The sequence below is a fragment of the Taudactylus pleione genome, unplaced genomic scaffold (genome assembly GCF_031769625.1).
Source record: "Taudactylus pleione unplaced genomic scaffold, aTauple2 ptg000053l, whole genome shotgun sequence".
Taxonomy (NCBI): Eukaryota; Metazoa; Chordata; class Amphibia; order Anura; family Myobatrachidae; genus Taudactylus; species Taudactylus pleione.
In genome coordinates, this window is record NW_028284455.1 from 36,759,731 (window position 1) to 36,776,062 (window position 16,332).

Here is a 16,332-nt window from a genome sequence, read left to right on the forward strand (position 1 = left end):
TTTCCGTGGTCTTCCGGGTCTTTTGGTTTTGCTGAGCTCTCCGGTGCGTTCTTTCTTTTTAAGAATGTTCCAAATAGTTGATTTGGCCACACCTAATGTTTTTGCTATCTCTCTGATGGGTTTTTTTTTATTTTTCAGCCTAATGATGGCTTGCTTTACTGATAGTGACAGCTCTTTGGATCTCATATTGAGAGTCGACAGCAACTGATTCCAAATGCAAATGTCACACCTAGAATCAACTACAGACCTTTTACCTGCTTAATTGATAATGAAATAATGAGGGAATACCTCACACCTGTCCATGAAATAGCTTTTGAGTTGATAGTCCCATTACTTTTGGACCCTTAAAAAGTGGGAGGCACATATAGAAACCGTTGTAATTCCTACACCATTCACCTGATTTGGATGTAATTACCCTCAAATTAAATCTGAAACTCTGCAGTTAAAGCACATCTTGTTTGTTTCACTTCAAAGCCATTGTGGTGGTGAATAGAGGCCAAAATCTGAAAATGTTGTCAATGTCCCAATATTGATGCACCTGACTGTATGCTGCTGTTATTGCATTTGCATGCTTTATGTGTATGCTAATCCGCATATTATATAGCGAGACATATGCTGCTGTTAATGGATGTGCATGCTTTATGTGTACACTGATCCCCATATTATATAGTGAGACAAATGCTCTGTTAATGGATTTGCATGCTTTATGTGTATGCTGTTCCCCATATTATATAGTGAGACATATGCTCTGTTAATGGATTTGCATGCATTATGTGTACACTGATCCCCATACTATATTGTGAGACATATGCTGCTGTTAATGGATTTGCATGCTTTATGTGTACACTGATCCCCATATTATATAGTGAGACATATGCTCTGTTAATGGATTTGCATGCTTTATGTGTACACTGATCCCCATATTATATAGTGAGACATATACTGCTGTTAATGGATTTGCATGCCTTATGTGTACACTGATCCCCATATTATATAGTAAGACATATACTGCTGTTAATGGATTTGCATGCTTTATGTGTACACTGATCCCCATATTATATAGTGAGACATATACTGCTGTTATTGCATTTGCATGCTTTATGTGTACACTGATCCCCATATTATATAAGCGAGACATATGCTGCTGTTAATGGATTTGCATGCTTTATGTGTATGCTGATCCCCATATTATATAGTGAGACATATGCTGCTGTTATTGCATTTGCATGCTTTGTGTGTACACTGATCCCCATATTGTATAGTGAGACATATACTGCTGTTAATGGATTTGCATGCCTTATGTGTACACTGATCCCCATATTATATAGTAAGACATATACTGCTGTTAATGGATTTGCATGCCTTATGTGTACACTGATCCCCATATTATATAGTAAGACATATACTGCTGTTAATGGATTTGCATGCTTTATGTGTACACTGATCCCCATATTATATAAGCGAGACATATGCTGCTGTTAATGGATTTGCATGCTTTATGTGTATGCTGATCCCCATATTATATAGTAAGACATATGCTCTGTTAATGGATTTGCATGCTTTATGTGTACACTGATCCCCATATTATATAGTGAGACATATGCTGCTGTTAATGGATTTGCATGCTTTATGTGTACACTGATCCCCATATTATATAGTGAGACATATGCTCTGTTAATGGATTTGCATGCTTTATGTGTACACTGATCCCCATATTATATAGTGAGACATATACTGCTGTTAATGGATTTGCATGCTTTATGTGTACACTGATCCCCATATTATATAACGAGAAATATATATGCTGCTGTAATGGATTTGCATGCTTTATGTGTACACTGATCCCCATATTATATAAGCGAGACATATGCTGCTGTTAATGGATTTGCATGCTTTATGTGTATGCTGATCCCCATATTATATAGTGAGACATATGCTGCTGTTATTGCATTTGCATGCTTTATGTGTACACTGATCCCCATATTGTATAGTGAGACATATACTGCTGTTAATGGATTTGCATGCCTTATGTGTACACTGATCCCCATGTTATATAGTAAGACATATACTGCTGTTAATGGATTTGCATGCTTTATGTGTACACTGATCCCCATATTATATAGTAAGACATATGCTCTGTTAATGGATTTGCATGCTTTATGTGTACATATGAGAACGCTGATCTACCTCTGAGATACTGCTATATATGTTATCAGTTATCACAATCACATTTGTATGTTTGTTTATTTACTAGTGACTGGTAGTTTTATGGTATGAATTGCTCTAAAATAAATATTTTTTTTTACAGCTATTTGACTCAAACGTCTCTTATGGTGCGTACACAATAGACGATATGCTCCCTGAGCGATATCGTCTAGTGTGTCCCCGGCAGGGTGTGCTTAATGTCGTTCATGACATTGAGCACACCCGCTGATCGATATCATTAGCGATATCGTTCAGCGCCGGGCTCTCTCCCTCATTCCATAACATGCAGCAACCTGACGACAACGTCACGTTGGCCTGCATGTTAACCCGATGAACGATGATGACGAACGACCCGCGGGAACGCGCGTTGTCATTATCGTTCATCGTTTTTGTGTTAAAAATGGACGATAAAGTGGACCACTGAACGATAACGTTATTGTTCAGTCGTCCACTTTAATCGCCCAGTGTGTGTGCACCATTAGTGAGCCCAATAATCTTTTGCATAACCATTTAGCGCCTCTACGTAAATGTGTCTAAGACTTTTGTTGAACCCCATAGAGTAGAGGAAGACGTGTTTGAGAAGGACATCAGCTGCACCATTTATGAGTATTTTTATGGACTGCATGTTACAGATTCAGGGCCTCATTCTGAGTCAGATGTATCCGCAGATATAGATGTAACTCATGAACTTAAGCATAATGTGCATGTGGAAAATTTGGGAACTTTGCATGCGCTGGAACTGGTTTACACTAACTGATGGAAACGGACCACACTTTCCTTAGAATGGGGTTTTTTGGGTGGCAACCATGCGATTGTAAGGGGAATTGGTATGCAATGCCACCGGACGAATTGCCGGTGGACTAAATACCGACGCTGGAAGCCCGAACCGCCAGGATCCCGACTGGAGCTGGTAAGTACCCTAACCCTCCCCTCTCACCCCTTAACCCTCCCTTAGTGGTGCCTAACCCTAACCTCCCCCTTCCCGCACTCTAAACTAGGGATGTGCAGGCTCGGATAGGTTCGAGTTTGCACGTGGAGTTCGGATTTTTCCCTCCAAAAATACGGAACTCAGAACGAGGCAAAACGTCATCTTACATGGACGAACATCATCATTCCTGGTCTTTTGTCCAGGAATGATGATGTTCGTCCATGTAAGATGACGTTTTGCCTCGTTCTGAGTTCCGTTTTTTTGGAGGGAAAAATCCGAACTCCACGTGCAAACTCGAACCTATCCGAGCCTGCACATCCCTACTCTAAACCTAACCCTCCCCGGGATGTGCCTAACCCTAACCTCCTCTTCCTCTAGACTAACCCTAATCCTCCCTGTGGGGTGCCTAACCCGAAGTCCTCCCGGGGGTGCTGAAGACTAACTAAGTTTCACTAACAGAATTGAAGTTACTGCACTATTATAATATGGAGTATAGGAAACACAACCAAACCTACTGTGGCTTATGCCAATTGGTTCACATGATATAGAATCAACACAGGTTACACGATTATAGGGACAAATAATATTTCTATATAAAAAGATGCCAAATTGAGAAATTGTTCACAGAAATGAAAGGTACCTTATTTTCATGTCTGATCCTGCGGTCAATAATATGGGGTTCCCATCTGCTGGACTACAGTAAATCCCATGAACACTGTGTGGTGAGGGCTGTTAGAAAAAGAAGCGTAAGAAACTAGTGCCTGACTTTTTATAATAAGAGAATACAAAATATGTGCCAAAATTTGGAGTATAATGGTTCCGTCTCAATAAAGGAAGCATCCATGTAAACTAGGTCTTATCATTCCCTTTGCTCCCCTGCACTATCTATCTGACCTGTCAGAAACATAAGGTCCCTGCTTGGACAGGTCCTGCACACCATGCACACCTTCTGTCATAGCAGCGGCTCACTTTCCCGGCAGGTTGCGGGTGAAAATGTAAGATGGATGATAGTCCACTAATGCTGCTGCTCCCCTTTGTCTGATGGGCTCATAATGTTTCCTTGCACTTGTATAATGTAATGGTGGGGTCCTTGGTTATATAGCGAATTACCACCTTGGATGCGCGCAACCAAAAAGGCATACAACCTCCTAAGATGGGTAACACTACTATTAATTAGAAGAAATTGACAGAAATGCTAAGAAGAATAGCACATTTTTTGCTTCTTACAAATTGTAATATTAAGAAAAATTGGCAACCAGCTAAATCTGAGAAATATACTCAAATCCTTCCAAGTATAAGAGGGTACTTGTGACAGTTATTTCAATGCCACATAAATGTACTTTACTCAAGATGTAGAGAAAATATATATTCCAGGAACATTTTAGTTTATATTCAAGATGTAAATCCAGCTACAAATAGAGCAAACATAGGAATAAAGATTACTAAGGAGCATGCCAGCCCTCTAACATTACTGTAGGTAACAGAAATGCTCTATATAGATTGCCTAATTAAAGCACAGGGCGCAGTTAGTGATGGCACTGGAATTGTAAAGGCATATTATCTTGCTATTTGATTTTTTTTTCATGAATCTCAAGAAGTTGGCAGTAAGCTATGATTTTTTGAGATGAATGAGGTTCTCAGCAATACTTTATTTTCTAACAGAGGTGGAGTGGAAATCTTGAACGGGGCATATCACTGCATGCATCATGTACCATCACCATTTCTACTTCGTTGTAGACCTTTTGAAAATTAGTTTTTTTGACCTGACATATAATATAAGAATAAAGCAGAGGATAACTGTACTTGACTAGAAGACAAAGCTGCAAATAGATATTTACCACACACACACACACAATTGCTGCTTGTTAAGAAGAATATAATAAATGGTTGATTAAAACATAAATAATGTTATTTGGTTTGCTCTCCTCTAAAATTGCCTGTATCATCATTCAATGAAAGGAACATAGGGGTCTACGTACTAAGCCATGGAGAGAGCTAAAGTGGAAGGAGATAAAGTACTAACCAATCAGCTCCTGTCACTATACATAATGTGCTTGAAAATGTGTGGATTGGCTGGTACTTTATCTCCATCCACTTTATATTTCTCCAAGGCTTAGTACATAGGGCCCATAGTGCTATAGTTACGGTTTAACTACAACAAAAAACTATGTCCACATTGATATAATGATGCAACTCATTAAAAGAGAAAACAGAACATGACATAGTGCCGTCCTGCATTACACCAATAGCGTGATCGCTGCATAGTGCAGAGGAGATATACCTGCATTTCTGAGAGGGGAGGTGCATTGCTGGCCCATAAAGTAAATCGTCTGTCTCCAGTCTCCATGTCCCACATAGAGACTTCATTGTTGCCTTGGACAGCTATTGGTGTGATGAGAGATAATGGCAATTAGTAGTCAGCATGACCCACAAACAGAACACCAATTACCCATACCTGTAAGGAAGGTTTACTATTAACGTTATGTTCTTCAGTAAAACATGACACCATATAGTCCAATACTTACTTACAAAACCACTACTGACTGTCACCTTTCTGCATAATGGTGTGCATTAAATCACAAAATATCGGTCTAAATACTCCTTTGAAAACAAAAGGGACTTGGCAGATTATTATTACATTGATATTAAATTGATTCAAATCAGAGCTTGAATCACCATATGTCCCTTTAAAAAGTTAGTATCATATTCACTATTCTCTTTACAGTATCTACTTTTGTCTATGGTAGATACAACTAAAGCTAGTTGGCACAGGGACTGGATATATATGCATACATACAGATGTGGACAAATTTGTTGGCACCCTTCCAAAAAAAAAAAAAAAAAAAAAAAAGAACCCATATCTTTTTCTGAAATAACTTGAAATTGACAAAATAAATCGGCATCTATCGTTTGTTCCACATTTAATAGAAATCAGACTTTGCATTGATTTTTGATTCAACAAATTATTTTAAAATTATAAAACAAATGAAAATGGCATGGACAAAAAAATGGAGGGGCCCTTAGCCTAATATTTTGTTGCCCAACCTTTAGAAACAATCACGCTTTTTCTGTAGCTCTCAAAAAGACTTCTGCACCTGTCAACAGGTAGATTGGTCCACTCTGCTCCAGCTGTCTCCAGTTTGATGGCTGCCTACTCCGGACTGCATGTTTCTATAGATGTTCAGTAGGAATCAGATAGAAGGCACTTCAAAAGAGTCCAATGTTTTGTTTTTCTGCATTCTTGGGTGCTGTTAGCTGTGTGTTTTGTGTCATTATCCTGTTGGAGTACCCATAAACTGCGGCTCAGATAGAGCTTTCTGACACTGGGCTATTTTTCACTCCATAATGCCTTGATAGTCATGAGACAGTGGCGTAACTACCGTGGGTGCAGGGGGTGCGGCTGTTATGGGGCCCGGACCAACCCGGGGCCCGGCCTTTCCCCTGCACCTATGGTGCCAGGCCGCTGTCCGCTTCCCTTCCCTCCGCACTCCCCTATCAGTCTCCTCACTCCCCTCTACTGCACTTACCTGATCCTTGGTTGCGTGCCCCCCCGCTCCGTGGTCGCGTCTTCCCAGTCAGCTCCGGCTCTCCCCATTGGCTGATACTGGGAGAAGGTGTGGCCACCTCCTCCCAACATCAGTCAGTGAGATGGAGCCGACCGGGATGGAAGGTGGGTCTGCCCTGCCCAGCGCGACCATGGATCAGGTAAGCCGGGGTGCCGGGTGCGGGGGGCCTCAGAACAGGGGGGGGGCAAGAGCGGGACGAGATTGGGGGCCGCGGGTTGACAGGGGGGCCCATAAAATTTTTTGCTATGGGGCCCCTGTAGGTATAGTTACGCCCCTGTCATGAGATATCACTGTGCACTGCACAGATTCCCGGCACCCCACGCCAGATGCAGCAAAGCAGACCCAAAACATTAGTGAGCCTCCTGCATGTTTCACAGTAGGTATGGTAATCTTTTCTTTGAAAGCTTACATTTTTCATCTGTGAACATAGAGCTGATGTGACATGCCAAAAAACTCCAGTTTTGACTCACCTATCCAAAAGGACATTCTCTCAGACGGGATCGGTATGATTTACCGCCGGCCGCACGGTTAAAATCCCAACAGCGGAAGCCCGGCAGAGGTGAATATCCCGACTGCACTAAAGGTAAGTATAAACGAACCTAAACCCCCCCCCCAACCCTCCCTTAGGGGTGCCTAACCCTAACCTCCCCCCAAGTGTCTAACCCTAACCACCCCTTCCCCGCTGCCTAAACCTAAGTCTCCCAGGGGGCTGCCTAACCCTAGTCCCCCCCCGGGGGCCCCTAACCTTCCCCACCGCAGCTGTCCGCACCCGGCTTGCCTTCGATCGGGATGCCGGGTGCAGGCATAGGTAAAATGACAGGCGTCGGGATTTCGACGCCTGTCATTAGACCCTTGCCGGGATTAGACAGTCGAGATTTAGACCGTCTGCATACCTCCCAGACGCATAGTGGCTTGTCAATATGCATTTTATCAAATTCCAGTCTAGCTTTTATATGTTGTTTTTTCAAAAGTGCGTTGGATGGTGCGATCAGATACGGACTTACCTTGAGCCTGAAGTTCAGCTTGTACAGTATCTCTTTGAAGGTTTTCCTTGGCTCTTTTTCTCCCATTCTCACGATCCTTCTGTTTAATATGCAGTAAATTTTCCTCTGGCGGCTATGTCTAGGGAGGATGGCTACAGTCTCATGGATGTTAAACTTCTTAATAAATATAAGGAACATCAAGCTGCTTGGAGATGGTCTTATAGCCTTTACCATGCTTGTCTATTATTTTCTTTCTGATCTCCTTAGACAATGCTTTCCTTTGCTTTCTCTGGTCCATGATCAGTGTGGTGCACACAATGATGCCAAACAGCAGACATATTACTGTTCTCCATTTAAATAAGCTGAATGACTGATTAGCAGATTCAAGACAATGGTGGTGTTAATGTAAGAAAGCAATTTGTTTGAATTATCAATATAATTCAATGATTGACTTTTCTAAGGAGTGCCAACAAATCTGTTCATGCCATTTTAGAATACAATGCATCCGTAAAGTATTCACAACGCTTCACTTTTTTCACATTTTGTTATGTTACAGCCTTCTTCCAAAATGGAATAAATAATTTTTTATCCTCAAAATTCTACACACAATATGCCATAATGACAACGTGTAAAAGGTTTTATTGAGATTTTTGCAAATTTAATAAAAAACAAAACAAAAACTCACTAAGAAATCACATGTACCGAAGTATTCACGGCCTTGAAAATTGAGCTCAGGTGCATCCTGTTTCCACTGATCATCCTTGAGATGTTCCTACAGCTTAATTGGAGTTCACCTGTGGTAAATTCAGTTGATTGGACATGATTTTGAAAGTCATACACCTGTCTATATAAGGTCCCATACTTGACAGTGTATGTCAGAGCAGAAACCAAGCATGAAGTCCAAGGAATTGTCTGTAGACCTCAGAGACAGGATTGTCTGGAGGCACAAATCTGGGGAAGAGTACGGAAAAATATCTGCTACTTTGAAGGTCCCAATAAGAACAGTGGCCTCCATCATCCGTAAATGGAAGAAGTTTGGAACCACCAGGACTCTTCCTAGAGTTGGCCGGCTAAACTGAGCGATCATGGGAGAAGAGCCCAGGTCAGGGAGGTGACCAAAAACCTGATGGTCACTCTGTCAGAGCTACAGCATTCCTCTGTGGAGAGAGGAGAACCTTCCAGAAGAACTAGCATCTCTGCAGCAATCCACCAATCAGGCCTGTATGGTAGAGTGGCCAGACGGAAGCCACTCCTTAGTAAAAAGCACATGGCAGCCTGCCTGGAGTTTGCCAAAATGCACCTGAAGGACTCTCAGACCATGAGAGACAATGATTGAACGCTTTGGCGTGAATGCCAGGCGTTATGTTTGGAGGAAACCAGGCACCGCTCATCACCAGGCCAATACCATCCCTACAGTGAAGCATGGTGGTGGCAGCATCATGTTTGTCAGCGGCAGGAACTGGGAGACTAGTCAGGATAGAGGGAAAGATGAAGGCAGCAATGTACAGAGACATCCTGGATGAAAACCTGCTCCAGAGTGCTCTTGACCTCAGACTGGGGCGATGCGGATCATCTTTCAGCAGGACAACGATCCTAAGCACACAGCCAAGATATCAAAGGAGTGGCTTCATGACAACTCTATGAATGTCCTTGAGTGGCCCTGCCGGAGCCCAGACTTGAATCCGATTGAACATCTCTGGAGAGATCTGAAAATGGCTGTGCACTGACGCTTCCCATCCAACCTGATGGAGCTTGAGAGGTGCTGCAAAGAGGAATGGGCAAAACTGCCCAAAGATAGGTGTGCCAAGCTTGTGAGATCATATTCAAAAAGACTTGAGGCCGTAATTGCTGCCAAAGGTGCATCAACAAAGTATTGAGCAAAGGCTGTGAATACTTATGTACATGTGATTTCTTAGTTTTTTTTTTTTTAATTAAATTTGCAAAAATCTCCAAAAAAAACTTTACACATTGTCATTATGGGGTATTGTGTGTAGAATTTTGAGGACAAAAATTAATTTATTCCATTTTGGAATTAGGCTGTAACATAACAAAATGTGGAAAAAGTGAAGCGTTGTAAATACTTTCCGGTGCACTGTATCTTTGGAGAATAAGCAATAATTTATCTCTTTCCAGTTTCTTTGCTTTATTCTATGACACAGCAAAGGTATGAAGGTATACATGAAACAATAGCAGTTCATTTCATTACGTTTTCTGAGGAATGAATCACTGTTTCAATGAGCTGTAAGGGTACCAACACATTTGCACACCCACAAACATGTATTATTATTATTGTTTATTTATATGGTGCCACAAGTGTTCCGCAGCGCCTTACAAGGTACATAACCAAAAAGTGACTTACAGTAAAATACAATACAATGAAGGACAAGGACATGGATACATTTGATACATAGGTGGCCATAACACCCAATTAAGCAACAAAGCATAGGCACCAAGTGTTAGATGTCCTAGTGGTTAGTAAGAAGTAGATGAACATAAAGTAAGGAGAAGCACAAAGTACATTCAAAATCGTACGCATCTTGGCCACAACTCCATTTGTGGCAACTGGGTGCTCGCACACAGGAGAAGTGGTCTGAGGGTGCGTTGCCGGCATATAGTCAGAAATGTGGGCTATTCAAAGCTGAGCATACGCAGAGATCTGATCTACTGCACAAAATATAGGGTATGTGTAAAAGCAAGCACGCCGATAGTGATGATGGCTACTCTCACAAGCACAGGGCCAAAATACGCAATTATGCAGCCAACTTGCGTGCAACACTGCAACAGCTCCTAAATGTATGTAGAGGAGATGGGCTACTAAATAGTGATCCCCTAGGTGTCAGTATAACTTTCACTTTTTAGATGAGTATTTTTAGGTTTCTTACATACAAAACAGTAAGTGCAATAAGAGTAGTTTTGCAGCTGTGGTGATTTGAAAATATATAGAGAGTTTTCATAATATTTGCAACTGTATCTCCTCTAAGTTGTAAATAGCTGTTGCGTACAGATTAATTGCAGAGTGTCCCTGATAGTTTAATTGTGTCCATTATTTAGTTGTTTTATCTCCCTATAGTATTCCTATTAATGACACAGTAACAATCCCTAGAACTGACACAAAGTGTGGGAGGGTCCATCACTGACACAGGCTGCAACAATGACATAAATCGTGCTGTCCTAATAATTAAAAAATGCTTGTCGGATTTATCTCCAGTGATCTATGCTACAATGCATTATTCTGTGCGCTGTGTGGGATAGGATATTTATATATCCCTGTAGGTAGTTTGTTTTGTATTTAAGATCATACAACAGTGAGATTAGTTGTAGTAAAAGGTCCTACTCTCCTTGCGGCGGGTACTATAATCCCTAACTGCAGCACGTTAATAATAGAAACACAGTTACATGCATTCATTTCCCTTATCTCTATCTTAGCGGTATAGCCGCTGACTGTGTCTGCTATCTAGCACATGATCACATAAGATGAGGATAGAAAAACAATGAAACATAACATGAGAACATATGTTTCTTTTAAAATCTCAACAGACAGTATTAAGGTTTGTACTAAAGCCAAGTTACACTCAGGAAATTAGATTCAAAAGGCATGAATGCCAGAGCATTGACTTTACACTAACAGGAACTATTTAATCAGGGGATTTTCCAGCATGACCTTGGAAGATACAGAGAAAAATCTTTTATCTGACAGGATATGCTTTTATCTGAGCAAACTATTAACTCTTTAGTGGAGACTTAAAACAGACACGAACAATAAAGCTATGTTCTACTACCAGTGATCTGACGATCATATGCAATGTTTTTAAAGAAGTTAGATTAACCACAGCAATCATATCTATTAATAAGACATTGCAATTGGGAAAATAGTTTCGCAGTCAAAAAGTCAAGTTATTAATAGGAGATCATAACGAATGATAATATCACCCTGCTCCATATGGACAGATATGTAAATATTAAAAATATTTAAATAACCTTAGCAAAAGACCAAACTATAGAATGTTAAATGTCATGGTACTATAGTATTTTACCATGGTGACCCATGCACAAAGTAAGACTATGTAACCAATAAATATGAATGATGTAAGTAATATTTTATTATGTAAGATATGTTTTATTATAGAAGTGATGTACTAATTTTAAGCATACACAGTAAAAAGATTGCAGAATTATAGTCATTCATCTGCACTATGGGCCTGATTCAGAGCCAGACGCAATTAGCGCTCGCTCGTCCAGAAAATAGGGGTGGCTATTCAAATCAACAGTTCGCTCTTTGCGGTCTGTTCACGCCTCTAGGTCTGAACGAGCGAACAAAACTTGCAGTAATTTTTTTAAAAAATACGCCCCCTGGCGGCTCGCATCCTACGTCATGTCCGCTATTTATTAGATTAATCGAGTACATCGACCAGGGTATGAACTGCTCGCTATTCTTGGGGTTGGTTTTTCCTACCACAATTTTGCGAGCAGTTCTGACTATAAAATAACCCAGTGACATGGTCAATGACGCTGCTGTATTAATTATGCACACCCATAAAACGCCCGTTTTGACCTTTAAGCACGCCTGCGTTCGGATCTCCACTCCCCGTTTACAAGCACCTTCCCCCGTTACCACCCACATACGCCTCTTTCTGTCACTCAAATTATCAGGCATTCGCTATTTTGCGAGCACATGAATTTCGGCCGCACTGACTGGTTCACGCATTCGTATAACGATCCGTACACATGCGCAGTTGGGCAAACATCGCTCGGAGCGAACGAGCAGCCGCTTACGAGCGGCTCTGTATCAGGCCCTATGTCATTTCTGGAAGAGCTTTTATTACAATGTATTGTTGTACATCATTCAGGTGTCACACCCATCTACTAATCCCATTGAATATGAGCAATGTTGGAAATAAAACAGTATACAGGTAATGATATGTAACCACTAGCACAACAGCACTCACCTGCTATGACCCAGGACTGATACATGGTATGCATGCTCAGTGGATGCATGAGGAGGCGCCGAATCCGTGCTCGGGCAGGGTGAGTATGGCTGGATATGGGTAACTGGAACCTCATGTCCCAACATGCCATTGTGCCACTGCTGGTACCTTACAAAGCAAAAGAAAAGATAAATTAAAGTAGCTATAAAATGGGAAACATTTACTAAAGGAAAAACTAACACAGAGCAGTAACCAACAGCAGCATATATCTAGTGCTTGTCTGACTTATTATTATAGGTCACTTAGACAAAAAAAGCCAAATTGGCAAATCTGAACTGATGTTAATAAATATCCACTAATACGTGATAATGTGTCACTATATTCCTGTTATCTAGGATAATATATACCTTAAACCCTTTACAATCCAGACTTCAAGGGAGAATCCAATTAGCCGCACAAGAAATGCTATTTAATTAAATAGCATTTTCACAGTACAGTAAACTAGGAGTTAACTTGCATTAATCCACTAATTCTGTGTAAACTGTGGAATCCATGGGTTTCCCCGCAGGTGCCTTTTTTCACTGACTTTTCCTTGAAGCTCTGTAGAACGCGGAACATTTATCCTGCTAATTGAATCTCTCAGCGTGGGTAATTAGCAGCATGGAGATGAGCGGATGCACATATGTACTTGTGTGTACTTAGCTCTTGATAAGTAATCCATTTTGAGACACAGCACAATGTTAAAAAAAAAAAACTATGTGACCAACAGGTTGCAGTGAAATGAGCAATTTACAAGCCAAAATATTCCATGTCACATGGACCAGTTTTGAAGATCTTCCCTGCTAAATTTTAGTTCACAATATGTAATAGTGGCAAACCTATGGCCCTCAAAGTTGGGGTGTGTTTTGTTACTATTGCATAGTCTGAGCTTAAATGTTCCCAAAGTTAGTCTGACACATATGCCATCCTTCATGTAACATTTTATGATTATTGGAGATGGTCAGGTGGGGACCTTTGGTCCGGTTGACATTGAATGACCCTATATTAGAGTAGTTTCCAAAATCCTCCTACAGTTTACAGGCTTTGGCCTAATTAAGTTTGTGTATACATCTACTTTGTATGCTGTACTGTATGTCAATCTGGAAACTAAACCATCCAGAAGAGGCCTAAAAAAAGACCATCTGGAAAATACTCGTATAAAAGCCTGCGCGATGCAGGCATCCGTTAGTTCCCGGCGAGTTTTGCAGGGGCAATCATTTAAAAGCCAAAACAAGGTTGGTTTTGCCTTTTAAATGATTTGCCCTTTAAAACATGGGGCAAACTTGCCTGGAACTGATGAAAGTCTGTGCTGACACCTGCATCACACAGGCTATTACATATACCCCCATGTCTATGATTATGTGCAAGTGTTGATGGTGTAAAGTAGTATAACCTGCAGGAGAACAAGCAACTACTTTGTTTATTACAGCACAGTCCATTTTAAAAAACAATGTATTGTAGAATAAAACGCTATGCACAGCTCTGAGTGTCAGATATTTAGAAATGGGGTCACATTTGCAGTAGAAAGGACATTACATACAGCTGGGGTGGAAATAGAATCTATGCACACAAAAGTAGCATTACCGATACAAAGCCAGCATTGGTGGATATCCACTGCAAATGAGGTTATCAGTCCCAATCGCAGGTCGTGTTTCAAAGTCCAGGCACTGCTAGAGGATCTTAGATCCCAGCCGACCAATGATCCATTGACTGTGGCATAGGCAAGAACAGACTGTGACCCGGAATTGAACTGATGCATATCTACTACACAGCCATCTTCTTGTAGATCCAATGACCTAAGTCATATAAACAGGAAAGAAGTCTGAGCTTATTAGGAAATCTACAATGAATTCAAAAATCATACAATACAAACTTTTACATGTTATCACCGAACAAACAATTAGCCCTACGGCAGTCATATAAACGTTATTACCAAAGTAAAACATGCATGAATATTAAACATTACAACTGTAAAAACATAAAACATAAATCCCAGAGCAAAGCACAAATCTTAAATAATTTTAATTTTAGAATATTGATTGATAAGAGTTACGCCGAAGACTAAAAAATATGATATCTGTCCTTACCCAAATCGGTTTCAGGCACACAGCTAGGTTTCAAGAAGAAAAAAAAAAATTAACAGGCTCCTGATCATTGGTCCATTTTCCTGCCAACTGAGCCAAACATCCACTTAGTATTCTCAGCACAAGAACGCGACGGGTCCAACTGCCAAGGGTGCCAGGTAATAGACCCCTACGGTCCAGCGTGTGGGTGTTACAGTAAACATTTGTACTCTGTGTATATTTATTCGTATATCACAACGTTGATTGAGTGTGTAATACCATATTGAAGTCAAAATAACAACTTCCCCTCATGTGGGGCCAGTTTTACTAGACTCCCTTCTACTGTACTTTAAATTAAATCCCTTCAGAGGGACTGTAGTCAGAATCCCGGCTTGAGAATTCCAACGGCTGCGATCCAGGCAGTATTGGGGTTAGGGTTAGGCTTCGGGTGGAGGGGGGAAATGGTTAGGGTTAGGCTGCGGGTGGAGGGGGAAATGGTTAGGGTTAGGCTGCGGAAGGGGTGGGTTAGGGGAAAGATTAGAATACTTACCTGCATGCTTCAAGATTTCCACCATCGGTATTCCGCTGCCGGGATTCTAACCACCGCCATTATCAGCGCCAGGATTGCGTATCCAACCCCTTCAGAGGTACCCATCATTTGTTGGTTTAATGACTTTATTAATACAATATATAAACACATAGAATATCAAAACATACCTGCTTTGCAGCGGGTGTATTTTTGGAGATTTTGGTGGTTTAGAAGCTTCAATACCCAGAAGCTGGATATTGCCATTGTCTGAAGCCACAGCTAAGTAATGCGATCCTTGGCAAAATGTTAATGTCTTAACATGACCACCGATGCGAGAATATGTCAATATTGACCTAGGTTACAAAATGGGAATATCATTATGTATAGGAACCAGGTATACCACAGGTTCTCAAACTCGGTCCTCAGGACCCCAAACTGTGCATGTTTTCCAGGTCCTCTCACAGCATCTCAAGTGAATAATTAGCTCCACCTACATTTTTTTTTTAAATGCATCAGTGAGTAATGAATACACCTGTGTACCTGCTGGGTGACATGCAAAATGTGACCTGTGTGGGGTCCTGAGGACAGAGTATGAGAACCACTGAGGTAAACAGACACTTGTATAGATATACAGTACCTGTGCAAGTATAATTCTATAATATAGACAAAAAAAGGTATATCAGTAGAAAAACATTAAAGAAAGAAGAAAACTGCCCCTACTTGGAGGTTGTCCAAGGGATGCAGAAAAAAGAAAAGAAAATGCAGGAGCACACTCTAAGCACCAAGAATACCGATAAAACATTTATAATAAACTCTAACAATCAACATGGAGTTTAAATAAGATTCTTAGTACATGGTTGGCCAAAAATGCATGCCCACCTACCACGTCAGGGTAAACCTCATTAGGTGGGTCCCTGACATCCTTAATACTGACACATTATAGAAATTTATCCATGACATTCCAATGTGTAGACTGCAATGCAAGTATGTGGGCATACATTTTTGCCAAAACATGTACTGAGAACCTTGTTTAAACCACACGCTGAATTTTTAATTTTTTATTTCTTCTTTACTTGTAACCCTAAGAAGCACTG

The 16,332-nt window shown here is 40.8% G+C and overlaps 1 protein-coding gene across 1 annotated transcript in view; it reads right to left on the reverse strand.

Annotated features, from left to right (window-relative positions):
* PIK3R4 (phosphoinositide-3-kinase regulatory subunit 4) overlaps positions 1-16,332 on the reverse strand; it is an 86,128-nt gene that overhangs the window by 17,269 nt on the left and 52,527 nt on the right. The window contains exons 14-18 of the mRNA XM_088462797.1: positions 15,427-15,591; positions 14,231-14,442; positions 12,629-12,775; positions 5,415-5,515; positions 3,774-3,862 (exon numbers count right to left, since the gene is read on the reverse strand). Of these exons, the coding sequence (XP_088318923.1) occupies positions 3,774-3,862; positions 5,415-5,515; positions 12,629-12,775; positions 14,231-14,442; positions 15,427-15,591 (714 nt within the window). The remainder of the gene's footprint in view (positions 1-3,773; positions 3,863-5,414; positions 5,516-12,628; positions 12,776-14,230; positions 14,443-15,426; positions 15,592-16,332) is intronic.